General features: G+C 42.3%; 2 protein-coding genes across 5 annotated transcripts in view; one reads left to right on the top strand and one right to left on the bottom strand.

The window, feature by feature from the left end:
- Window positions 1–622: 622 nt before the first annotated feature.
- The window catches only part of cep85l (centrosomal protein 85, like), a 38573-nt gene continuing 11457 nt past the window's right edge, over window positions 623–27738 (bottom strand). Inside the window, 12 exon segments of the mRNA XM_046835762.1 lie at window positions 623–892; window positions 1332–1494; window positions 2164–2271; window positions 3099–3149; window positions 3434–3551; window positions 3810–3964; window positions 5525–5677; window positions 5992–6171; window positions 6674–6791; window positions 8256–8341; window positions 21579–21966; window positions 21969–22134. Of these exon segments, the coding sequence (XP_046691718.1) occupies window positions 729–892; window positions 1332–1494; window positions 2164–2271; window positions 3099–3149; window positions 3434–3551; window positions 3810–3964; window positions 5525–5677; window positions 5992–6171; window positions 6674–6791; window positions 8256–8341; window positions 21579–21966; window positions 21969–22134 (1850 nt within the window). The 3' untranslated portion in view covers window positions 623–728.
- pln (phospholamban) lies at window positions 13068–21018 on the top strand. 4 transcript variants are annotated; one of them, XR_006923860.1, is made up of 4 exons: window positions 13272–13876; window positions 14475–14604; window positions 17108–17341; window positions 19104–21018. XR_006923860.1 is itself a non-coding variant. In XM_046835761.1 (4 exons), the coding sequence occupies exons 3-4, from the start codon at window positions 17128–17130 to the stop codon at window positions 19117–19119; spliced, it is 171 nt and encodes a 56-aa protein (XP_046691717.1). In that variant the 5' UTR covers window positions 13323–13876; window positions 14475–14604; window positions 17108–17127; the 3' UTR covers window positions 19120–21018. The 4 variants fall into 4 exon arrangements, 1 of the variants encoding a protein (XP_046691717.1); XM_046835761.1 differs by having other exon boundaries at window positions 13323–13876; window positions 17108–17282; XR_006923862.1 differs by lacking the exons at window positions 13272–13876; window positions 17108–17341 and adding an exon at window positions 13068–13086.

Raw genomic sequence — 27738 nt, 5'->3', positions numbered from 1 at the left:
CACAGTTCATCTACTGGGACTGACTTGTTCTGTAATGTTTTGTTTGTTTACGCTTTTTGAGCCTAAAAAAAAAAAAAACCACGCACTTTTCCGATATGGAAGAAACACTGACTTGATTCACTTGTACAAGGTGGGAAATGGAAGACCACACGTGTGTGTTTGTGAGCGCAGTCTGCTTCAGTGTCGGCCGCGACCAGCAGCACTCGATGGAGATGAAAGTCTTTGGGTGAGACTGAGGATCTGTCACGGTTTGGGCTTTGGAGACGGTCACAAGGCACTTGATCTCGTGGCGGAAGCCACTTCACACACTTTTCCGCCACTCAGTGTTTGCATTGCTGTGATTTCATCACTGCCTCTCGCTTGCTTCCTGTATTTTCTGGATTAGGAGATTTTTGCGCTTTAAGATGCATCGGTGTTCTACGCTTATTTAAACGCAGCTGGTGTGAAGTCATGATGCGGTTGTCATGGTTACCATAGCTTACGTCTGTGGGTTCACGTCACAGTCGTGTTGTGGCTGCCGAAATACTGTCACGAAACGACTCCTCTGTAGGACCCAATAAATACACATTTAAAAAAAGAACGACATGGAGATGAACACACGGCTCCAGAGGACGGTGTAAACTCGATTCACAGCTTGGTCCGACATTCAGGAGTCAGACTGATTTTTATTGTGTTCCCTTTTGCTGACTAGAGTGAGGCATTGTAGGGGCACGGCCTGTAGCGGGCGCTCACTGCGTCACACAGTTCTCCCCCATGTCCTGCGCGTAGCGGTCGGAGACGATAGTGCGCAGCTCGTCGATGTCCTTCCTCAGCTCACGCGCCTCCAGGAGCTTGGCTCGCAGTCCCTCCTCCGCCCGCGGCTTCTCGCTCTCCTCGGATGAGCAGCTCATCGCTGGAACCAAGAAAAGATGGTCAAAACATGCACCTGGAGCAGGTACAGCAGGGGTCTGTTTCTATAACTTTTAGATGTGTAACTGATCACCACTAACCGCTTCATCCTGCTCGGGGATGTGTATTAAGATATCTTTGTAGTAAAATTGGTTCTGGAGGTCATACAGCACGAGAGCGGCCTCTAGAGGCGAATCACTGAAGCCACCTGTTTTTTTTTTTTATTCACTATATTTGTGATACACATTTCTATTTGCAAAACTACAACTTTAAACTTAGGAATGCATTGAGTGAACACCTTTATGCATGTACTTTACATCACTGTTTTCTTTGTACATGATTTACTGTAGTTTCCAAGCTTGCTGTTATTTTTCCAATTTCAAACATCGACAGCTTATCAATGCTGCGTAGTGACCAGGGTACGAGCAGGATCATCCACTCACATTTGATGCCTAAGAGCAGTGCCAGGTTAGGTTCTTTGCCTTGTGCTCTCTGGGTGAGAATGTTACATAAAGCCTTCAGGTCCAGCAGACACTGAGACATTTCCTTTAGCAGAGAGCTGGCTTCCTGAGCCGTGGTGCCATTATCCACGTGCTGATGCTGCTTCTGCAAAAAAAAAAAAATAAATTACTTTTGCGGAAATGATTACGCGCATGGTAAAGGAATCGTAGGAGAAATACAAGTATAGAGGGTGTGTTTAGTAATCAGTTTCTTATGAATTCACATTCACACGTCTAAACACTCGGCCTGGTGAGGGGAGTCAAACTGTCACGTGACATGCATCACTATTACACATATTTCATGCAAATTATTTTACATTAGTTTGTGCCTACAATTAAAATTCATAGTTTCACTTTATAATTCTTTGTAGGTTTCTAGCTGTGAAATATTTAACTGAAATGCTTCTAGAGTTTTAGCCATCACTCGGTTTGCTTTAACAGAAACCCAAGCCTGCGTTATCCCTTGCGGGAGTTGTGAGGTGATGATGTGCTCACAACTGCACATGTCCAAACCATCTCAATCTCGCCTCCCTCACCTTGTCACCAAACATCCTACATGGGCTGTCCCTCTAATAAACATTTCTAATCCTGTCCATCCTCATCACTCCCAACAAAAACCTTAACATCTTCAGCTCTGCTACCTCCAGCTCCACCTCCCGTCTTTTACTCAATGCCACGGTCTCTAATCCATACAACATCTCAGGTCTCACCACAGTCCTATAAACCCCTCAGACTAAAAGCACTTAAAGATAATTGCAGCAGGGTTCATCTGTACCTGATGGCTGCTCTTCGACAGTGTCTCCAGGTCCTCCTCTCTCTCTACGAGCTGCTTATGGAGTTCCTGTGTGATGGCCTTCTCCTTCTGCAGCTTCTTCTCCAGTGCCTATTTGAGAGAGAGAGAGAGGATGGACAGTCATTTCAAAACGCTAAAGAATCATCTCTTCGCATGCAGCACTTCCTCACACTGATTACTGCTGGTCTTCAGGTGGCTCTATTGCAGAAGTTTTCCTAGAGGCTACTGTTGCTTTCATGAAATAAAATTTAGATATATATTAAGTCAATGTGCAGCAGTACAGATTTACTGTCCTCTGAAAATAACATATAGGCAACAAAAGTAAGTACCACTAGATCAACTGGACCACTGGCTGCTCAACAGGCACCTCATGGTAAAGACTCTCTGAGGATCTGAGAATTGTTCCTCTCCACAAAGATGATGAGGCTATACTGAAACTTACAGTACAGTGGTCAGGCTCACACAGAGGTTTTCAGAGATACGGGGAAACATGGATTCCAACATGTACATTCCGAAGCAGAACTTGGTGCCCTCGCTTCAGAAACTGGGCAGTTTTCCTACATTATAAAGACCCCAAGATGCTAAATGCCTTGCTGAGGAAGGTGAAGGACTGGCCAAGTATGTCTCCAGACTTGAACCCTGTGGGGCCTCCTCAAGCGGAAGGTGGAGAAGTTCCATGTGTCTAACATCTAGCAGCTCCGTATTACAGTGTCTCGATATGCCTGCTGTTCCAATCGTTTCTATACTGATTTTTATAAGAAAATTCTGGTTTTGTGTGTGTACAATTTCAGCATTTGCATACTAACTCAATAATGCAACCCTATACCCTATTCTACACTTACACACACCTTCTCTTTCCGTCTCTCCTCTCTGTACCTGTGTAGTGTGTGAGACGAGACAGTGTTCCAGCTGCTTACCGTGAGCTCCACAGTGAGTCTGTCGATCTGCTGCTTCTGGCTGTCGATCAGCTGCAAAACAGAGCACATCATCAGACCGAGCAATAACCTCCAACTCGAGTCGAAAACAAAGAAAGATTAAAAAAAAACTGATTAAATTAAAACAATTACAATACTAAAGGCATTAAAGATGATTTAAATTTCGCCTCTTTTATATAATGCGCTACTGTGATAAAATGAGTGTAGTTAAAATGCACTCGCGTATTGAAAGCCGTTTTTATATATATATATATAGGGACGGTTGTGTGTATATATACGATCGATATCTGCGTATAATGTTGAGTGAGATTCGGTACCATGCTGTTGTGAGATTGCTGTTCCAGGAGATGCGAGTTCTCCTTCTCCAGCTGCTTTAGGTCCAGCATGGGCAACCGCACTCCATCCTCCAGACACTTCTCCACCTTCTCCTGCAAACTGTGGAGGAACGTGAGAGAGACTGTTAACATCTGACCCGTCTAATGCAACAAATAAGGAAAAATATCTACGCCACATGGAGGGACAGTTCTGGACTTTATTTCCTCGACCGATTTACAGCAGTGGCACGTCGATTTGATGACAAAAACTCGCAAATTGTCTTTCTATTAAAGCGTAGTGCAAACAAACGAAATCTTCGAAAGCTTCGTTTCAGTGAATCTAACACATGCAATGCAGTCAGCCTGATCACACACACACCTGTGCACGGCAGCCATCAGCTCTTTCTCCCTCTTGGCTTGTCTCTCGATGAGGGCGTCTTTCTCCTGAAGGCGACCTCGGCTCTCCTCTAAGTTCCTCTCCAGCTGTGCCACCGTGTCCTGCAGCGTCCGCTCCTTCGACTGGACCTGTTCCAACTGACGCACGCAGACACACACCACGTAAAGGTGAGGGCTTGTCAGCGAGGGTCTATGCTTGTGTTTGGTGCGAACATGCTTGAGCCGCTTTGAGCATGAAATAGAGGATTGAGGGCATCAGGGTTATTGTATCTATGCTCATGAGTCAGGATTTATTTTATACAGGGGCATTTCTGGTAGCAGATCCCTCATGTCATGTCGTCTCGGTTACTTCAGCTAGCGAGTTACATTATCGGGAATTTCCCTCAGGTGTTAACAGCATGCGGGAAAAAAAAGGAGGTAATAAAGGCAGGGTTTGGGGAAATACACTTAAGATTAATTCTACAGTTACATTGTTGAAAAATCATGTAACCTATTGAAACAACAATAATCTAAAACCATGTACACAGGGATAAAATGCATATCAGGACATCATATATTGGATTTAAACAAACATTTGTACATATGATGTAACAGTACATTCAGTAACGTATACATTAGACAATCAGAGTCAAACATTTAATTATTGTGCGATGTTTTTACCTCGTAAATGCACCTATAATTTGCAAGCTAGTGATTATTAATTAGTTCACTAATCATTAGTTAATTAAAGTACTTTTTTAAACCAAACATCTGGGCAAAACAATAAATAAATGAGTAAGCAAGCAGGTAAGTAAGTAAGTAGTTCTGTAGAAATCTTCCCTGCAGCTTACATTTGAGCAGAGAAGTCATGTCACTGTTTTACTGCCCCCTGCTGGCACAGGTTTATAGCCTACAGTCTCATAATTAGCTGCTGTAAGGTCAGAGTGCTGGTTTCTGTACAGGTAATATCAACCTGTCACTGAGTGTCTGTTTTCATCAGGAATATGATTTCCTCTCAGCTCTTAACATGTTCCAGGATGCAGTGATGTTGATTTAATCAACTGTGAGCAGCTTGTTAATAAACAATAAAATGTAGCATGTTGTCACATTAAAGACCCCCTTGCAGGCGTGTTAGCAGGGACCTGGAGAACAAGTGCACTCGACTCCTGCATCATACACGACCGTGTTCATTACCATTTGATCAACTAAACCCGCTGCTGGAATTGGTTTAGGGATTAATAGTGGAGGGTCTGGGGAAAGACACTGGAACCCATGAGGTTCAAGCTGTAGGAGAAGTTGGACTCTAAAGGGAGGAGAAAAGGATTTGTAGCGATTGGCCAGGCATAAAAGATGGAGATGTAAATGTGTTGACTAGTGAGGAGAAGTGTTGAGAAGATGGAGGGAGTATTTTGAGCGGCTGATGAATGAGGAAAATGAGAGAGAGAGAGAAGGTTAGTTGATGTGGAGTTGGTGAAGCAGGATGTAGATAGGATTAGTAAGGAGGAAGTGAGAGCAGTGATTAAGAGGATGAAGAGTGGAAAGTCGGTAGGACCAGCTGAAATACAGGTAGAAGTTTGAAGATGTTGACTAAATCTGTTCAGATGTTTAGCACACAACCTACATCTAGTGTTCCTTTGATCATGTCCAGTGTATTGACGCACCAAAACTGCCTCATCAGCAGCTATTTCATTCTGTGTTCACGTTTATGTTGGTGTCTACCTGCTGGGCCTGGGTGTGCACCTCGTCCAGCGAGGGCAGGTCTGCCAGGTATTTCTCCAGAGTCTCGATGCGCTGCTGCTTCTCCTGATTCTGCTCGTGCTCTCGCTGACATTTCTTCTTCAGGCTGCTGATGTAGCGATCGCGCGTCTTCATCTAGACCACACAGGAACACACGTCGTGTTTTTTTTTTTTTTTTGTTCTCCGCAAATACTGCTAACTGTTAAAACTAAAACTGAACAATTATTTTATCAGTAATATAAAAAAAAGTCATAGTGACACTGTGGAGGCTCCATGTGCGCATCTGCAGAAGTTCACCCTCAATACAGAAGCTTATTTAATGTACTTAAAACACTTAAGCAAGTCCTCCTGAACCCTGGATTTAACCCCCATCAATAACGTATATAATGTATATAATTGTAAGTCGCTTTGGATAAACAGTGTTTTGTGGACGTTTAAAAGCAGCAGACCTTCTCCTCCAGCTTCTTGATGTCCTCTGTGTATTTCTGCGTGTTCTGCTTGAGGAACTCTTTGAGCTGGAGGACCTCGAGCTCGGCCGAAGCCAGCCTGCGTGCCAGCTCTCCGTTCTCGCAGCACAGCGTCGTCTGGGGACTGTGTAGAGACGAGGCGGGGCTGTCCATCGGGCTCTCCTGAGGACATTACGGGGACATCATTAACGCCGCCTTAAGGGCGTCACACGTAGGGTTGCAATGGGGTGGGAAATCTCTGGCAACATTCCCAGACACTTTCCTTGTGAACTCTATCAGGGGAATTTTTGAAATATTCCAAGTTGGAAACTTACCAGGATTTTATGGGAATTTATTAGACATTTTGGGGAATTTTAAGCAAACTATCATATAGAAACAAAATTTTATTTGGTCATATTAGTATAATTATGTTGCACAACAGCTTACACACAGCACAAGAACGTTTTAAACATAAACGTATGTAATTTACGTGAAAACTCTCCAAGATGGACATTTTGTGTGCAGGATTGAAGAAATGATAAGATTTTTCTTTTTCCAACTATATTTAAGTTTCCTAATATTGGCTAACCTGCAACTTTGTAAATTTCCATTGAAAGTTTCCAGTCCTGAATTTTGCGACCCTATTCATACAGCATGTATTTTATCAAACGGAAAAATGGCGTACCTTCGATTTAATTGTGTATGTCTCGTCACAGCGCCCCCTCTGGTTCTGGAGGACTTGCTGCGCCCTTAACTCGTTTTCCCTGATTCGGGCGTGTAGCTGCAGGATCTGCTGCTTTTGCCTGGAAAATAAAGAGATGTGTAGAAAAAAATTTAAACAAAAAGGAAAACAGTATCAATGCATCAGGACTACAGCTATTCAATCACTTGTCATTTGCAGTCATTATACATATAACATATAAACGTGCCATAAAATGGCCAAACATAAATGTCATGCTGCAACAGAAGTCACTTCCAAACACATTTAACAGGATTTAGGATGTGAAGAAAAACTGTGACTGAGAACAGTGTCCTAATGATCTGATAAAAAAAAAAGTAAATGTACTTAAGTTTGTTACTGCAGTTCAAAATGTATCCACGAGGCGGCAGTGACAAATTAATAGTCTATAGAGAAATAAAATCCAAATTAAAAGTTATTACTGCGACTAATTTCGATAATTATTGCATGTAACAGAAATTTTAAAACGGCTAAAAAAAAAAATGCAGGTAGTGGCTGAAACACATCAACATGTTTTCAGGGAACGTAAGAAAAAGCCGACATGTTCGTACCTGCTCTGGTTTATAACGACGGCAGAAATAAAATGAAATATAAAAGCTTGAGCTTCTTCACTCTTCAGTCCTCTCACCTTACACCTTTGTGTTTTCTGTTCTGGATTCATCAGGGTTTTAAGCAATAACAAAGTATTTTTGTTTAAAAATAAACATGCAAAGGTAAGTGTTGTTAAGATTACAGTTGGAGAACCAGTCAGCATCAGTTGAGGTTAATTGACAACAGGTCAGTGAGATGACTGGGTATAAATAGTGTAAACTGAAAGACTACAAATTGTGGAACAGTTTCAGAATAATGTTCTACATCAAATTGCAGATGAATCTCATTTACAGTGTACGAGGTCATCAAAAGTTTCGACAAATCTGGAGAAATCTCTGTGCACAAGGAACAATATTGCAATGCAAACCAGTTCACTATCGATCTGCTCAGCATCCATCTTCACCTGGTCTCCGCGCTGCGCACCGAAAAGTCACATGACCACATGTGCGCTGCCTAAACTGAGACTGTCTGGTCTCTTTTTCTTTTGTGAGCGGCGCTGAAAATTTTAAACTGTTCTTGGAACGTGTGTGTCCGCACAAGCACTTATTTATTTCATTAAAAAGGATAGACAAAGTACTTTCTTGTAAATAGAGCTAATCTCGAAACCTTTTGATACCTCGTTTTGTGAAGATATTAAGATACGTCACTAAGATTAAGACTCGAATAAAATGTTCAGTGTATCGTAGAGTTAATAACCTGTGTTGTGAGTTTAGTCAGTAGAAGGTCCTCACACAGATAGTAACAGAAATATATCAGTGAGCTGAAGGTCACTGTGCAATCAGGAGGTCACACTCCTCACCACACACACACGTCAACAAGCTGTCACTTAAATGATCTCACAGGTGTGTGAGGACACCAAACGGACACAGTCGCTATAACCGGGTTAAGTAAACATTTCAGCAAGACCAGTTAGAGAAGAGAACAGATCATCGCTCACCTGTCAATCTCCAGCTCCCGCTGTCTCAGGAGCCCTTCCTTAATCTTCACCAGTGTGTTCACGGGGAGAGCAGTTCCACCCAGCATCTACACAACACACAACATGACCATTGTATTACAACACACACACACACACACACACACCTCTCACAAAGGTGATCCAGGATATTACCCCTGGACAGCCATCGTAGTACTTTGCATTACTGCTCATTCAGTTCTGCTTTTAATGATCAGAACCACATCATATAGATTTATAATTGATCCCCATGTGACCTCCACAGGTTTCAAAACCTCAGGTTACACACATTTTTATGATTCAGTAGTTTTTTATTTTTTATGTATGTAATAAGTTTAGTACAGTTTTACATGGAGTGGAGACATCGGTTGATTAATCAGGTATCGGCAAGTCCGATCCAACCCAGATATCGCTTACTACAAGCTAGCTAAATAGTAAAATAAAAATAAATACTGAAAATGTGCTGAATAAAATAAATATGAAAATATTATTTTAATACATATTTTGATATTTTAATAAAAAAGTTGCATACAAAATGAATAAAAAATAAAAAAAGACTTCAAATAAACATGTGGTATCAGTGATACGCCTAGAACTGTAAAAATGCAACCCGGAAAAACTATCGGTATGGATAGTTCCAGAAATATCTATCGGTGCCAATTAATTGAAGAAAAAAAAACGATGAACCGATCTACCTCTACTATCAAGCAACCTTTTTTTTTTTATTCCTGGCACATTATTACAGGTGGAAAGTCTGATAAAGATCCGTTATTGTCGACTAGAAAGTGAGAGAAAAGTCACGTACTACCCCAGAACAGAGTTTATAGTGTGCATCCTCGCATATGCTCGCGCTAGATGAAAGTTAACGCTACAGTGTTTTCGGCATGTTGGAAATGACCAGAGCTGTGTAGGCTCCGTGTTGGGAGCTGGGTGCGGGAGTAGATCTGTTATCCTCAGAACAGCTGAGCACAGAACATGCAGCTCACTGCTATTCTGGATGTCTCGTGTTACCACGTAGGACAACCTCAGTCTGGATCTTTTGGCTTGAGAGCTGGTGCACAATGCAGAATTTATAAATAACTATGATTAAAAAAAAAAAAAAACAAACAGCCACCATCTTTGGATTCCCTTCGGATTAGTGTATTTGTCTCACTTAATATGTCTGTTGTCAATATTTTAATCCCAGCCATGAGATTTACACAACAAGGCCCGTCAACCACGAGTGCCTATAGATGTGGTGTTCCAAGTGCCGGAGTCACACAGTAGCTTGTAACACTGCAGCAAACATTTATAACAGTGCAGAATTCTCTTGATTGTGTTTTAAAGAAACACCCTGTGACCTCCTGGAAGAAATCTGACCAATCCTAATACCATCTGTAAGAACTCTGACCAATTCCCACTTTCTCCTAAATAAATTTGGACCAAATTCGCCTGCTCCCATAACAATCTGGACAATTCCGGACATGTAACGAAGGAACTTAAAAAATAAAAATAAAAAATGATTATCCAGGACCATATTTCTATACACAGCTCCAGTTTAGAAAATCTGATCAAAGTTTAACTCGACACCTCTTTCTTACAAGCGCACCATCCAGCAACCATCTCACTAACAGCTTCATGAATTTGGAAGTCTGGTTCTCTGTGTGTGTGTGTGTGTGTCTGTCTATTTGCTGCCAACCATCAGAACCAGCAGCAGCTGAACCCTATTCATTATGCCAGGCAGCCGTAAAAATGCTAAATGCCAAAACTTCCATTGGGATGGCGCACGATTCCCGATTCAGATTCTGTAAACAAGAGCACGCAGACATCAAGGGCCCACTCTTGCACCTGATACAACTTTGTGTGTGCGCATATTAAAGCTAAAAATAGTTCAAGGCCTTCTTACTGCGAAATGGCAGCTTTACCACACTAAACATCACAGGGCCATGTATGCGACGAATCCTAATCCTGACCAAATCACACCTTTAACCGAAACAAGCCTGACCAATCCCACTGGCTTCACCCCAATTACAATTCTAACCAGCACCACCTGCTCCAAAAGACATCTTGACCAATTCTGTCTGCGTCGGTCAAATATTTTCACCAATTCAGAACATTTTAGACAGACATCTGACCAATCCTACCCACTCCCAAAATACTTCTGCCCAGTATAACCTACTCCCAAAGAACCGTCCTGACCAATCCCACCTGTCTGTTCCTGACAGTATTCAGTCCATTCCTGCTCGCTCCTAAAATAATTCTGACCAAACGTGTGTCCTCCCACAAAAATTCAGACTATTCCTATGACCTCCCAAAAACTTAACAATCCTGTTATCACCTGGAAGAATTCGGACTAGTCTTGTCTCCTTCTGAAAGGATTCGGATTATTCATGTCTCCTCCTGGAAAAACAATCCTGTTACCTCCTGGAAGAATCCTGACCAATTAATTTACCTCCTTGAAGAACTCTGACCAATTCTATTACCTTCTGGAAGAACCCTGACCAACTGTTTTACCCCCTGAGGAACTACTAATTCTATTTCCTCCTGGAAGAACTCTGTCCAACCCAGATAGCACTTGGAAGAACTCTGTCTAATCCTGATACCACCTGAAAGAACCCTGACCAATAATTTTACCTCCTGATGAACTCCAACCAACTTATTTACCTCCTTGAAGAATTCTGACCGATCTTGATACCTCCCTGTCTGCCACTAGAATAAATCTGACCAATCCCACTCTCTCCCAAAAGAATCTGGACAAATCCAAACCTGTAGCAAAAAAACTTCTAGGACAATCTAAACAAAGTAGTGACTTACGCTGACCAGGAACAAGCTTCAACCTTCATTTTTTATTAGAAAAACTTTAAAAAAATAAATAAATAAATAAAAAACCTTTGATTGTCCACACGTATTGTGCAGGATCATATTTCTATACACACAGAATCTGTGCTTTACAGTACAGAGGAGATTAAAAGAAAACCTCTAGTGTGTCTGCTCCGAATGAGAGAAAGTCTTATTCATTCTTGGCTGTTCGTCAGAGCTTCAATATGAAGCACGTCTACTGCCAAACCTCATCTAATCTGCTGCCAATTCTGTGAACTCAATCAGCTCTGGTGCCATTCAACCCTCGTGTCTCTACAGATGCCTGGCACACACGTATCTGTGGGTGACGCTCTACATCAGCTTGGGGTGTCAGATCGTTGAGTTTGATTGGAAATGTTTAACTTGGTGGTGTGAAATATTTAATGTTACCCAAAATCCCTAGTGTATTAATGCACCTGTTGGAATTAGATGGCGATTGTTCAGCAGTCCCTAGAGGTGTACGCTTAGATCCGTCATTAGCTGTAGCTGACAATAGTGTTAAGCTACATCTTTAACTTTTAGCTTTGATAACAGGAAGTTGCAAAGCAGCAAGCAGGGTTCCTACACATTTTTCCATTTCAAAACGCCAGAGACTTTTCCCACTCATACATGCAGAACATCTGAAATAATGATGAATGCGTTAGAGTCAATGATGTATGCTATTATATTACTAAATAATTGCATTGGTTGTAGCTACTAGAGCTCATATTCAATACTCAAATACACACCAAACCATATTTGACACACAATTTTATTAAAACTGAAATTCAAAATCAATGGGATGGTAATCATTTATATAGTTAATTTTTTACAGCAGCAGAAGAATTGTTGCGCCGCCGTCTTCAGGCAACGAAAGCGTAGCTTTTTTAAAAAAACTCTCCAAATATTAATTCGAAAAACAGGTTTTAAAGAGCCGGAAAGTAAATAAATGCCAGGCGGAAATGATGCTGGTCTGTGAGTGTTTTCAGTCGTATTAGTGTGGATGAGCAACTTTTCGGAAATTATTGCAAAAGAAAGTTTTTTTTAGACAAAAACGCGGTTTTCAAACGTATTCGATTAGTAAAGGTGTAGCCTTTTTTAATACATTTTTTTTTTTAAACAAATTCTTAATTTTATATTTCAGAAAACCAAATAGGGCAATAGTATGGAAACCAGGGGTGTAACAGAGCACATATTTGTACCGAAGCTTTGGGTACAGGACTTTCGGTTCAGTACACGTGTACCAAATGCAATCCTTTTTATGTGCGAAACATGTGCGGAGTTCCCTCGTATTAAGTGATGGACCGCAAGTTTGTTGAGTCTCCGCCTCGCTCTTGGCGCATTTCTTTTATTATTATTATTCTTTATTAAACTTGAAAACATACACAACAATGACCCCCCACCACCACCACCACAATAGTAATCCAGAACTGGAAATCACTCAGATCAATTACCATACTTTTTCAACCTTTTCCAAAATGCGTAGGAATCCTTAGCAAGAAAGTGCACCTCGCTCTGCAGCTGCTGAACTGACCGCGCATTTAGAAATCATTCTAAAATGCACCACGCAACTTTCGGTTGCATTGTGGAAACATTATTCTTTGCCATTCCCACCTGCCTTATTCGAGCGCTGGCGCGGCTGCCGCATTCTTTACGTCTCTGGGGAGACGCAAAGTCAATAATTACGCACAGCGGCATGCCCACGCTGCTCTGATCTGACAGGAGATAGAAGAGCGAGTCGAAGATTTCAAACTCGAATCAAACTCTTCATCTGAATAATTAGGTGTGTTGGGCAGGAGGCCAAGGACTGGAAGGGAGAATCCCTTCTCAAACACGATAGAGCCGACTAATGAGCCAATTAACAGGTCCGCATCGCGTAGAGAAGAGAGTTTACTAAACCTGAACCGGGAAGGGTTTTTTTGTTGCCGGCAACAGAACTGCAAAAATGGCTACCCTGAGATGACCTGAGATGACCTTGCTATGAGACACAAGATGACAGGTGAGATACAGAACTAAGCTGAGCGAAGATGCCACGTAGCTGTATAACCGCTAATAAGCGGACGTACCCTCGAAACTAGCCAAAGGGCAAGGCTGGGCATGGCTAGCAGTAAACAGGCGATAAACAAAGGAACATTCTGAACAAGGTCGGCACTGACGGCCATCCTTCAAGGCACCTTCGCCACTCCATTAGTCTGGAATAGTTATCCGGCGCCGGTGGTCCTCTTTATTTTTTCCGTCAGAGGGGGGGGCATTATGGTGTGCGTAACTGACACTCGGCTCGCGCGGTATGAAAATGAACAATAAGAACTCGGCCGTCAGGGAGCTCCTGGAGGTCACGCTGGACAAGCAGCGGACGTGTTTTGGCCGACCGGCGGCTCAAAGGATTAAAACGTCCTGCTCGGATGACGTGCCTCGAACTTCCATCTTCCGCTCGGTGCGTAGCTGATAACAGCGGTACGCAAATACGTACGCTCGTCTAGTACCTGGGGTGGGGGCAACCTGTTTCAACAACCTTACAGTCTCACCCAGAAAAAGCTCAGCCAGCGCATGCCGCAGCTGTGTCCGGATCGCCCTTCCTCTCCGCTTAAAAATGCACTCTTGGAACTCGGGCTGCACGATTGTGCCAAGCACCATATAAGGAAGAGGAAACTCTGGGCTGTTTTTATCTCTGGATCTTATGAAAAAAACACCCCCTGTGGCAACATTCCCAGGAGAAACCCCTGGAAAGGTTTGAATCGGGTCAAATAAAAAAAAAAAGGTCAAGAATAGGAACAAGTCGTCCGGACAAGGTTAGTGGAAGAGCTCATGCATGGCATACGCGCTTCTCTGGCTACGACATCAATCGAATGTTTACGCTAATCCTGCAGTGGGGGTACGGACAATAGGAAAGTAGTGTGTGTGCACATAGAGAATAAACAGAGGGTTCATGGGAAGAGGAGTTAAATGTAAACTAGCAAGAAAAATCCTAAACAGAATGCAAAAAACCTGAAGAACAGAAAGAAAAATTGTAAAAGAAATAAAAATTGCTAACATGGTTTAAAATAAAAAAAATCTAATAAATTCATGATTGCTGTATAATATATATTTATTGATCATCAGCATGGCACCTGGAACTGGTGCTGTTCGTAACAATCATAGGTTCTGAAGAGCGTGAAGATGAAGACTGTATTTAGAGAAAAGTCAGAGATCCTTTTATGGAGAAATTAATTTCGAAGTTGCTTTGAGCTCAGGGAGAAGAAAAAAAACAGGCCTGGGGGGGGAGTGGTGGACAAAAAAAAAAAAACAAGTACGAGATGAGCACTCAGACCCCTCCTACGCATCTGTGTTTTGCTCTCATCCCTCTCGAATTCTCCTCCCCTCTGCGTTCTTTCGCTCATAAACTCTCAGGCATCCTGAACAAAAACTCCCAGAGCCTATTGTCAGCGCTGGAAGCAGTCGGTGAACCCGAGTGAGGACGTACGTTCAAAGTAAAGCCTGGACCTGACTGCTACCACGGCCTTGCCTCCACAGGCTTCAGGTAAGACTCGCACTCTGACAAGATGCTGACCATACTCTCATAGACAATCAAAGTCTGAATAAATGATGAGAACGAGACATTTAACTGTGAAATCCTACTTATCTGCTATATAAGACTTGAAAATGGACAGAACGCTGATCTCGACACTGTGTATGATGTGAGACTGCATTCCTCAGCATACTTAAGCACCGATCAAGTATCATTGTTTATAACGTAGACCGAAATGAAACCCAGATCAGGAATGTCTAGACATAGAAATTTGGGACTAATTTGCAGCCAATAATATTGCGCTGTGTGCAAAAGTCTGAGCGCTTGTAAAACATTACACACACGCTGTATATTTCCGGCTTTTAATTCCTACTATTTTACTAGGCCTGAAAACCCAAATCAGGAACAGCTACAGACGTAGATCAGAAATTTGGGCAATAATAACACTGTGCATAAGTCTAAGCACTTTTGAAACATCAGACACACACACACAGTATATTTCCAGCTTTTAATTTCTGACAATTCTACTAGGCCTACATCTTCGCTAAAGGTCCTAAAGTGTAGGGCACGATAATAACCTCTGAGTGAGCTGTAAAGATGGCCCTCAAAGCCGCGCATTGCTCCATCATGCCATCATGGAAAGTTCAGCAGGCAGTCTCACACCACATACCCCACCCCTCTGCACCCCCCCCTGTCCCCCAGCCCTCCGCCTCCAGAGGATTTTATTTGTTCAGAATAAACCCGCACGAGTGTGGGAAAGTCCACGGCTGTGGATTTCCATCTTCGGTTCTCCTTCATCTCTGGTAGACATCCAGGATGATGAAGAGCAGTTGGCTTTGGCCTTTGCGTAAACCATGTAAGGGTACGTTTCTCCAGCATGTGTGGTGTTGTGCTGGGAGAGCTCACAGCTTCCTAGTGAAGTTATCGCCTGGAACCGCTCTGGGCGACGTCGCTGGCACGTGCCTTTGCGGTTCACGTGTGTGCTGTATCTTTGCTGCAGCGACGCGATATTTGCTTAGGCCGCTCTGACAGGGTGATTATGACACAGCTGTCAACGCCACAAACACAAACAAAACACGTGTCCCTGCTCAGAACCGACTGACCCCGAGGCTGAAAGAGAGGGTTGTTTTTTGCAACTTGGCAACGTAAAAGAGAAATTGCAGTAATCGGTTAAACTGAATCAAAGCTCTGGTTAATCTCTAAAGGTGGCCAAGCAATGGAAAGCAATCAATTAAACACTTAGCAAGCTTGAACACATCCGGTTCTGAGATGATGAGCAGCCGTAGCGGAGATCTGGACGTGGATCTGCTCATACTCGAGTGTCGAAGCCAGTAAAACCAGAGTTCTGGAGTTTGTGAACAAAGCCAAGTTTTTGCCTGCTGATAGTCAAAAGTCTTTCCTAAGAATAATCTTTTGGTGTGTGTGTGTGTGTGTGTATGTGTGTGTTTGATAGCTTCAGTCACCGCCTTTTTTGAGTACATAAGGCTTTCGAGGCTCTGGGAACCTTCCCTCGTGAGGCCCTTGCGCTATACAAAACTAAAGTGGAGGGAAAGAGAAAGATAAGCTCCACTACACACAGACGCTCAAGTCTTCATGATGGAGTGTCTTATCTCTTAGTAAAGCACTTGACTGCAGCACCTGGTCTGGCCAGGAACACTGTGATTAACTATTTAGATTTTTTCTCTCAGCGTGAAACTATAAAGTCGGAGATTATTTCTGTTTAGCGTGAACCGAAAAAGCTTGTTAGATTTAAATGGTAAAAAAGGATCATATTTATTATCCATTTAGAGTTTTTGTGCAGATTTTTTCTTCATTCATAGCTTTGAGTTATTTAGAAAAACTCTGAGGATTTTGGAATGAAACTGAGGAAATGAAACTTGGATATATTTTAAAGGAGTCAATGTGCAGCTTGTATACCAGTACAGATTTACTGTCCTCTAAAAAAACAACTCATCATGCAGCCAATATTGTCTACATACTATTTCTAGTGCTCACTGGAAGCCGGAGGTTGACAATTTTCCAGAACGCTTTTGTAAAGATGTTTCCCAGGAGAAATATATGATTAAAGATACTAGTAGTAATATATGATCTTGGATAGAATAAGGTGGATTTCTAAACCTATGTTCTACCACCATGAGAAAATGTTCCATTGTTCTACTTTATGGAGATGTTCCAGGATACCAGGTGGCCTCCAAAGCAAGAGTTTTGCTACCAGTCAACCTATAGATAAGTTCTTTTAACAGCTCATGAACAGTTTACTATATTGTGCACGCATGTAAATGTGGCATGACCGATCCAGCATTGTGTGCATGCCTACTCATTTAGCTTCTTTGCTACTCCCTCCATCAGCTCTGTGGACTCCACCAGTTCCTGGACCACCTCTGTCCTCACGAGCACTCCGAGCACCTCCGCACCCCTCCATCCAATCCTTCTTCTGCACTTCTACACCATTCTCCTCTCTCTCTCTCTCTTTCTCCTGTGTGTATGTATGTGTGTGTTTGCGCTTCACCTCCAGAACCTCACGTGTACAGTGCAATGGAGAAGGTGCAGCACATAACCCGTGCGGCCATCAGGAGGGCGTCCACCATGGAGGTTCCTCAGCAGGCTAAGCAGAACATGCAGAACCTCTTCGTCAACTTCTGCCTCATCCTCATCTGCCTGCTGCTCATCTACATCATCGTCTTGCTAATGTGAGCTGGAGGACGGGGCCGAAGCGTGGTCTTGCAGCCAAATCGGGGCCATGGACTCGGTCAGAAAGGAAGGGGAGCGTTTGGGGTGGGATCAGAGCGTAGACAATGGGACGGATTTTTCACCATCTTTCTAAGTTGATTGCACGCTGCATGAATTTCATTGCACTAAACTTTTTTGTAAATAATACACTGTCCATCAAATAACGGCGCACCACCAGGGTAGCAGCAGGGAATTGTGGGAGTCTGAGGATAGCAGAATTGCGCATTCCGTCTCCGCCCCCCCACCTTTCACCGCAAACCAGGATTGAGAAATGGACTCGAGGCCTGAGCACTGCCCAAATGTGACACTGAATATTAATAAGACTAAAATAAACACGCAAAAGATATGAACGTGTGTAGCCGTTTTCTGCCGACCAACGCCCCCACCACCACCAGCACCACGCTACGGTTAATCCACATTAGTGTGCAAAAATAAACACAGAAATTCTCAGTAGAAAGCATTATCAGGACCTGGAAGTGCAAACGTAGACATTTTACCCTAAAATGTAGTCACTCGCTTGGTGTCTGACGTTTATATTGTTACTTCTGATTCAGAGGTACGAGGCTACAGTAGCTTTCGATTCGTTTCTTTCTAACAATCATTAAAGCTCGAGACACTTTGACGAAAGTATATATATCCAAAGTGTATAGGATATATAATATAATCAACGTATACAAGTCTGACTGTACCAACCCTATTGGAGTTTAAATACACACATTTACAATATATTTTACTCAACTGTGAAATAGTTATAATAAAATTATTTCATATTACTGTCCAGACCTACATTTCTCTAAAAATGCACATTTATGCATGTTTTTTCCTTATGTTTCTATGAAACAAACTCAGTAATGCAAAAGCAGGAAAATTTACGAACAAATACATAAATGTGCGGCGGTTCCGCATATATTTTGCCGTGCCGTTTTTCACTTCTTCACTTGTGATCCAGTTCATTCCGGAGCAGTTCAATAGGATTTAGGTGCGGTGAATAGGCAGGTCAATCCATGACCGAGAAGACTTCAGATGACTGCTCTGTAAAGAACGCTTACAGAGCTCAGAGGCATTTCTCACTTCTGCTCGTTGTCTTGCTAAATGGTGAAACTGGTTCCAATGAGCCGCAGTCGAGACGGAATTGCATGGTGTTGCAGTATAGAACGGTTGCCATGTTGGTTCCTTTCACTCTGAATAAGTCTTCCCTTCCCTGGTCCAAAACAACCGCAAACCATTACGCTTCCACCTCCATGTTTGACCGTGGGGGTGAGGCGGTCTGGTAAAAAACATTTCCAGACTTCTGACAGGCAGTGAGTGTACATAATTTGGTGGTGTCCCCAAATGATAGGAGCCTGATTCGACTAGCAAGGATCATACCCTTTGGGTTATATAGGGGTGCCCAATGTCTGATTTCACATAGAACTACCGGTTTTCTCCCCATAAGTTAATATACAGCCTGTTATAATAATACAGTAAATGAGAATTTGAAAAGAAAATTTTTCAATAAATATTTTTTAACATGCATGAATAAATCCAACCCCCTGTGACAGATTTCACTTTCAATGAGCCTCTTGGTGGCAGAGATTTAAATACATCATTTAACAATTTTTTTTCTAATTTAAATATGTAAATGAAGAATTTACAGACACTTTGAACTTAAGGTCTAGATTACAGCCTTTTTTCCTGGGCAAAAGTAAAAAAAAAAAAAAGGTCAGACACCAACAGTCAATGGCTTCTTGATTAAGAACGGCGACGATGTGCTCTCATTTGTCCTTGTTGATGGTGTTTAGCTCTTTCCACGTGTGAAGGACGGACGGCATGGTGTAACTCCGTCCTCCTCGCGACTCCGCACGCTGAGCACATCCTTCCCTGAGCCGCACGGCGCCTCGCTGCGAACTCTGCGACAGTCCAGCGCCGCCTTCACCATGGATCTCACAAACAACCGGGGTCTCAACCTCCTGCTCAACTTCCTGCTCATTGTTGTCGTCCTGCTGCTCATGCTCATTCTGGTCAAGCTCATGTGATCCCAGCTGAGCGATCACCAAGCCCTCGAGACTTATAACATGGCCTGAACTTTTCAACCCGTTAAGAGACGTATATACACATCTCTCTTTTTCACAATATATCTGTTTGAGTGTCTGTTTCCACTTGATCACGTTATAAAACCTTTTTTTACGCACTGCTTTGAGACCAAGTGCTCGTTAAAGTGACGTAGAAGCTCTTTCAAGTCTAAAACCAGAAGGTAAAAATCAAACCTGACCTTTTTCAATGTTCGCTCACACTGCCTATGATCTTCCATGCTGAATGCAGTGCTAAACATGTTCCCGCCTCGAAATAGCCTCAGATCTTTAGCTACATCACTGCAACAGTCATGGAGGAGATTAAAGTATAACAGCCAGTCAGCAGAGATATGACAAGACGCCCACTTTTCATAAAGCCAGTCCAAATCTAAAGGATGATATTCACACATAAAAATATCCCATCTTGACATATTCATGTAGGAATATATACTTATTTTTATTTTATTTTTTAAAAGAGTACCTTATCATAAATTTCAATATAACCAGAGAATCCCTTCATTTTCATCCTTTAAAAAAAAAAAAAAAAAAGGAAAAATATCCAATAATAAAAAAAATATTTAAGTGAAAAAATAAATAAAATAATAGAATTTAAAAGTAAAATCAATCAAAAATAAGAGCAGCAAAGTAAAATTGTGCCGCATCATGACTGTTATACTGTAGCTACAATAAATTAATTTTTTACAATAACAAAAACGTCTCCAATAAAAGTTTCACATAAATCGGAAGCATCCACATGGTTTGAATTCCATTGTAAAATAATAAAAAAATATTTACAATATCTGTGATATCTTGGTGAAAAATTAAAAATAAAAGGGTTTAAAATTACAGTAATCCCCTGTTTATCTCGGTGGTTAGGTTTCAAAACTGCCCGCGGTAAAACAAAAAAAACACGATAAACAGATGCCGGGTCAAAAATGCTATTTTATGTATACGGTACTGTACTGTATTAACATTTTACTTCATTTTATAATTGATAATTATATTTGTAATAGTAAATGTCATTATTTCAACATAAAACTCCATAAAAACAGTTCCCTATAAGTGTTTTGGTCTGTGGTGCTCTACGCGAGAGACCGAGAAAATCAGCCATGAGGGCAAATGCAATTCCGCGATAAACCAACCGGGGGCGCAAAGTTCAAACCGCAGTAACGCGGGGGATTACTGTATTATATCCAATCTGTGATAAATTAGGTATATTAACCAGCCCTATGAGTCACTACAGGTGTTTTGAGTGGTTGATGTATTATATAAGTAAATATCTTGATAATTATATGTATATAAATACGACACACGTCTGTCCACTGTGTTGCAACGTGTGTTAGAGCTGAAATGATGAAACTGTGCTGCATTCCAGCTTTAAATACTCAAAACAGGGGACTTCTGATCCAAGAAATGTAATGAAGAGGCCATGAAGGTCCTCGGATCATAAAGAACGAAAGCTGATTGGGTAAAAAATTGGAGTAGAAATGACGATCTTCTGGTGACGTTACACTGTTTGGTTTGTATATACAGTAGTTCTCCATAAAAATGTAAACGATGACGTTTGTATATTCACCACGAGTGTGCTGAGAGTTAAACGATGCCACGATATACAAGGAAATCAGAATAAAGCTGTGATGACGCATCTTCTGAGCCATTTTATATTTCTTTATTTCTTTAATAGTTGAGTTTTGTATATTTTTTGATCAGTAAACCGACATTGCAGCGGTTCTGAAGGAAACTTTACGGAGTCGCCGGTGCTTCACCCGGGGTCCGGGGGGCACATGTTTCAACTTTATTCTCAAATTGCTAATTCGAGTTTGTTTGTTTTTCTTTTTCTGCAGGTTTCACAAAGACACATTTAATACTTTTTAAGACCTTTTTAAGAAAGAAATGACCTATATCAGGACATTAAAAACACACAAATAAATTGTTTGCAACCGGCCTTAAACATGCCCCAAAATGTTTATTTATTTTTTTTTTTTGCAGGAGCATTTTAATGGCCGTTGAGGCGTTCAACGTACATCAGAAAATTAAAATTAAAATTAGACATACAACAGCAAATTTAAGAACTATTTAGAAGTATAGACAGTGAAGTGATGATATTACTCCAGTAGGGGGCAGCAAAAGCCTAACTATATATTATGTAGAGCAAACTTGAACACTGTGGAAATTTCTAGCCACAGTCAATAGTGTTCCTCTTACCTGCGAGAGGTCGGCTTCCTGCCTCGTCCTGTCTCGCTGCTGCTGCTCGTTTAGCCACGTGCTCACACCCTCGGGTCGGAACTCCATCTGCTCGCTCAGCCACATCTGAGTCCTCACGCTGGGCTGGATGGGTGACCCGCCGACGGCCTGCTGCCCCAGCGAGTGCCCCCTGGGCGTCATGAGGGAGGCTCTGCTCTCGGGTAAGGCACTGTAGCTGAGGTCCAGCGTGCTTGGCTTGAGCGGGGACGAGTCGGCCCGGGTGTGGAGCAGGCCGCGGTCCAGGGATCCGTGGGAGTCCTGGTGGCACGACGTCCTGCCACTTTTCTCCTGGCCACTCAAGCGTGTGAGCGAAGACCATCGGCGTACGGGACGAGGGTCCTTCATGTCCAGGGGCTGGAGACCGGAGAGGAGAGCTGGCTGCTGTTCCACGGGCTGCCAGGCACCGACTGGGTGGTGAGCTTCGAGCTGGACGGGGACGGCATTACATGCGCGGTGGGGATGGGGCCCTGCGAGCGAAGCGGCAGGAAGGACAGCGTGCCGCTCGAGCTGGAGTGGTCTGAACGGAAAGGGGAAAGAAGGGAAAAAAAGAGAAAACGGATCTTATGAGCCAAACAGCAAAATTAAAAGCTCAAATCTCATCTTGGTTATACCGATGATTATTATGGGATATTACATCACCCTTATCTCATTATATATGATCAGGAAATTAAGCTCTACATGGAGAGAGAGAGAGTGTGTGTGTGTGTGTGTGTGTGTGTGTGTGTGTGTGTGTGTGTGTGTGTGTGTGTGTTGTCTTGCTTGAATAATTAATGACATGCTGAGAGGTAAGGACACACTGCCGGATTAGAAACCAACCTCTTTTCTCACGAAACAAAAAACCCTAGGACCTGTTAGAAAAAAGCTGTAAAGTCAAAATCTTTTGAGAATAAAGTGGAAATTACAAGGTGGAAATATTGTGAGGATAAAGTAATTTATTTACAGTCATGTGACCACCTTTTGCTCAAACATTACACCAAGCACTCATCATAAAAATATTGCTCCCTACTCGCTTGCACCATCTAGTGGTCATTCTTATACTGCAATGACTAAACACCTTGGACTTTTATTTAAATCAAGAAGTCTGCTCCCAAATCCCTTTAAACGTAAATCCGTGGGTGAAATCCTGTTACCTATGACCTCAATGTGCACTGACTTTTCTTTTTAAAGGGTTGAATTTGACTTTGTTTGGATGTTGAATCCGTCCTGGTATAAGGGTTCAGAAAAGTGGCACTGGGGTGAGCGATATATCCTACATATTATGGTGGGTAAAGTTATATACATAACACACAATGTATAACACTAAAGTGTAAATAAATAAATAAAATAAGAGTAGCAAAGAAAATTTAGGCTACAAAAAAACCCATATTTTTAAACATTAAAAAATGTGTTAGTTTCCAGTAAAAACAATATATGAAAAACTGGAAACATCAGAATAAAGACGAAATAATTTATTTCTGTAGTTTCTGTAGTTGTAGTTTAGGATACAGGTAGACTTGGGGGGCCAAAACCTGCTAACATGTGCAGTGATTGGAGAGGCCTGTGTTGTTCAATAAGTGTTTAAGCAATTTTTGCATCCCATGTTATAAATAAACTGTTTAACAAATTTATGAGACGTTATCCAGAGAAAAACCCGTATCGGTCGACCTCTGTACATTACTCCCGAAAATGCCAGCCTGCTCGAGGGCATTAATATAAACTGGTGATTCCTCAGAGCTGCTCGGTGCCTCCAGAGTTCCTCAAGTTCTCACTATGCAGTTATTTCCGCACTAATCCACGCTTACAAAAGCATAACTGTTTGCAAGAGAAAAGTGGTTTTCTTCATCCGGAGAAACAGCTGAGTCTGTATTTTCGTTTCCACTTCTGTGAGGCACCATTCCATCATTTGCAAATAACTATAAAGCACTGAAGAATTGAATGCATTAAAGCTAAGTTTCACCTGTAAGTGTGGACTTTCAGAGGCTTTTTTTGAGCATTGTTTTTCACTTCCTTGATCATTGCTCTTATAGAAAAGCGCTACAGGAATTTGGACGTGTTGCGTCTTGTGCTTCTTTCTTAAGAAGTCCTGATCATACACTAAAACAATACTACTGGAGCACCTGACTTTTCCAGACCTACGTAGTTCCTCTTTAAACTGTTATCGTCAAACTTTTGTATAGAATCTGATAGAAATGATCGTTTCCCTTCACTTGAACCTGCTTCAGTCCGACAACACACAGAACCAGCTCTATGAAGATATGAGATGTAGTGGAAGATCTCCTTCTACAGAGCTCCTGTACACCTTTGGGATGAATGTGAACGCTAACTGCCCAGGCCTCCTCACCTCACCTACATCAGTACCATGACTTTACTAACAGTCATGTGGGTGAAGGAGCAAAAGCTCTATAAAATCTAGTGGAACATCTTCCCAGACGAGTGGAGATTATTATAAGAACAAATAGGCAGTAAATATCGAATAGAATCTTCAGAAAGAAGCACCAAAATCATAACCATACAAAATCCATATTCTGTCGCCAGCTTCGTTGTCTTGTTCTAATTACGAGGTGGCATCGAAAGGTTTCAAGACTGGTTTTGTAACACGCCAACATATGGCAGCACAGGGCTGCACGCACAGTCACACTTAGCACCGACCTTCGTAAGGTAGTGTGCCAAAAGACATCGTTCTGTGTACCTCGTGAGCTGGTGCGAAACTACATCACCATCTCGTATTATGCATACAACACAAGTGTTTCAGGGCTTCATCCGTACCCCATTAGAGCACAGTGTGTGAAATACCACACACACACACACACACACACACACACACACACACACACACACACACACACACACACACACGTCACTATGATGACATACACACAACAGTCTGGCAACATCAACGCAATGGTTCTAAATAAACCCCCGTGGCCCAGAGCCAGCTTTCCTTTTCTTGAAGCTCAGCCAATCAGAGATGTTTATTTTAGCGCCACGAAACATGCGAGAGCTCGGTTACGCAACAGGAGAACGACGTCCGAGAGCTATAAGGGTCGGGGGGGTGGAGGGTTATTTTCCCCGGGAAAGTGACCCAGTTACACAGACATGAACAGAAACATAATTTAAAGCGTAAACAGCAACATAAATAAATCGGATCGTGAATATTTTTACGTACAAACTGATTCATGTGTCAAACAGAATCGCGGGATGTGGTGTGTATCACACTCTGTTAGTAATCTTGTGACTGTCCTGTTGATCAATCACGAGTGTGTGTGTGTGTGTGTGTGTTTGGAGGCGACCACACACGCACTCGCACAAACACACACACATTTCAGCACGCTGCTTTCCACATCTATTAACATGTATGTAAACTCAGCTCTTGAATGCCACGGTGTCTGTTTCCGTGTGGCGCCGAAGAGACGCTTCCATTCTGGAAAAGGGGTCCAAGCAACACGCTAAGAATACGACTGAGAGCAGGGGTGTGTTTTCCACACGTTCTGTCCAGAGGCTGAATTAAACCTTCGTAACGTGTCATTCAACTGCGTTACACTGAAACATCCTCGTTTATTCTAACAGATGGGATACTGAGTCGCTGATAATCGAGGAGAATCACACACATTGTACAACAGCTTTTCCAGCACCTGGTCTAGAGCAGAGAAACAGGTGCAGGAATATTATAGCAACAAAAGGAAAGAGAGCAAAAATGGAGGGTAGAAAAGTGTAAAAGAATGTACATGAATAAAAATGAACTCTCTAAAGTCTCCACATTTTAGAACCTTTTTCTAAATTCTCCACATTTCAGAGCCTCTCTTGAAAGTCTCCACATGAGGTGGCAGCTTATTGGTTAAGACATTTAACTTTGGATCAGGAGGTCATGAGTTCAAATCCCAGCCTTACCAAACTCCCACTTCTGGGCCCCTGAGCAAGGCCCTTAACCCCACACCACTGCTTAAATGTATGAATGAGACAAAAATGCCGTGAATGTTAATTTAATTGTAGCCCCGCCCCCCTAGTAACATGACCCACTAAAGCTCTTTAGCACGCATACAAAACATACGGTTTTACAGCTGCTCTGTACTTCAACAGCCAAGTTTTCTGAAGACACACGCACAGAGCTAACGTAACTCTGAGCGTGTGAGGGTGGTGAAAGTGGAACACGGTGTAACTGGAGCAGAGGGGATGGTGGATTGTGAGGAGGATTATGACCTCTGCACACTGCTGGGATTCGAGCAGACTTCCAACAGACTCCACATTCAATAATGTAGAAAGAAAGAAAGAAAGAAAAAAAGAAAGAAAGAAAGAAAGAACAAAAGTTAAAAAACGTGAAAAAGAAGTGTAAAGCAAATGAGAATGTGAATGAAAGAAAGCGTTAAAGATAAGTGTGAAACGGAGAGAAGAACTGGACGTATGAACGCACGATTTCTCCTCGCTCTCTCTACAGCTTTCTGATTGTTTCTCTATTTCATGTTCCGATGTGCTGCTGATACTTGTGAATGAAACCCGAGTGAAAGCAGGAAGACGGATGAATGAGAAGACACTGGGAGATGGACACGGCCCTCCTTCGTGGCTGAAAATGAGGATCTGGGTTGCGGTATTGGATCTCGGACCACCGTCCTGGCGGAAAACGGTGGGACGAGTGAAAGGATGTAACCGGAGACAAATAGAGGATGTTGGCGGGACGGGGGGCAGAACACGGATGTGGATCGATACGGAGATGGAACACTGGGGCTGCTTTAAAAAGGCGGGCGGATGAGAAGAGGACGGACGTCCAGTATGAGTGGAGGAGATCAATCTTCTGGCATCTTATGGGGAAGCGTCTGCCTAATCTAGGTGAATGAAAGACATGAATCATGACAGGAAGTGCTATAAGAGGAAATGAATCGATAACAGGACATCGTGATGAGGCTGAGTTACTGTTACTAACTCGAAGGTGATTGTTTTCCGATTAGAACACGTCCTGAGCGTAGGATCTCCGCTTACACCGCGCCAACCCCACTTAAATCTAAACCACTGGCAATATCTCGCTCGTATCCATACCATCCCTTTCAGTCTTATCTTATATATTTGATATTTTTTATACTTATATTTGACACTAGCATTTTGCTATGTGTCCTACTGTGTGTGAACGTGAAAACAATCTGATTTGATGCTAAAAATTGTGTTTATGGTGCAATGTTATTATATTTTAATCCAGTTATACGTTTAAATGTTCTAAACCAGAGACATGTTTTGAAAATTGAATTTTAAATCTGTTTTTTACTCATCTGTATTTGATGATAATTGTTGGCTTTCGTACTAAAAGAATTCGAGGCACGGATAGTTGATCGCTGGAACTATTGGCAAAAATCCACCCCGATAGTTTTTCCGGTCCACTGTCGGCGAATCGCTGATGCCATGTGCTGTTTGCTTTTACTTGCGAAACTGTGCTGTAACGCTGGTTTGTCTGTACGGTGCAGAACAAAGTAATAAACTAATCTAGAATGGCATCATAAAAACATTTAAATTCATAATAAAATCTCCACAATAATAGTGGTAGTCTCGTTTTCTGGTACAGACCCCGCACCCCATGAAAGAGAGGAAAAATGATGTGGCCCTTACAGAAAAAAAGATTTGAGCGGACCTTTGCTTTAAGCCATCTACGAAACAGCTTAATTCCTCACTAGCTTCTCTTTCGGTCTTTCTCGATAAACGCAATGTACTGAGTAACATCCCAGTCTTCTGTTTGTTACGAAGCACCGACACTGGAGACTCCTTTCTGAAATGTTGATAAAAACCGATTGCTGTGAGATTTCTACACGTGGTGTTACAGCCTGTGTAATTTACAGACATCACAGAGGTAGAAATGAGTGGACTGTAGCAGAGAAACAGCCAAGAGACATCTTAAACATCCAGCTCCTCCTTCACACACACACACACAGAGCAATAAAGCTGCTGGAAAGGCAGAACAATCATTCCAAAGCCTCCATTAAAAGCTCCAGACTGAGGATTGTAACCATCTGTTTGCCCCCTAGGATGGTTGGGGGGGTCGGCACAATAACCTAACACACACCTCATGAGTAATGTCTGGCTTCAAACAGTTAATAACCAAAGTCTTAACAGCTTTCTGTCGATTCCTGGACCTGGTGTGAGGTCATGAAGGGAAGCCTTAGTA

Source organism: Silurus meridionalis, chromosome 23 (assembly GCF_014805685.1).
Source record: "Silurus meridionalis isolate SWU-2019-XX chromosome 23, ASM1480568v1, whole genome shotgun sequence".
NCBI lineage: Eukaryota > Metazoa > Chordata > Actinopteri > Siluriformes > Siluridae > Silurus > Silurus meridionalis.
The sequence above is the reverse complement of the archived record's forward strand: the minus strand, read 5'-3'. Positions and strand labels throughout refer to the sequence as shown.

Bases quoted from the DNA above. Each gene is read 5' to 3' on its own strand.
- pln (XM_046835761.1), top strand. From the start codon at position 17,128: ATGGAGAAGGTGCAGCACATAACCCGTGCGGCCATCAGGAGGGCGTCC.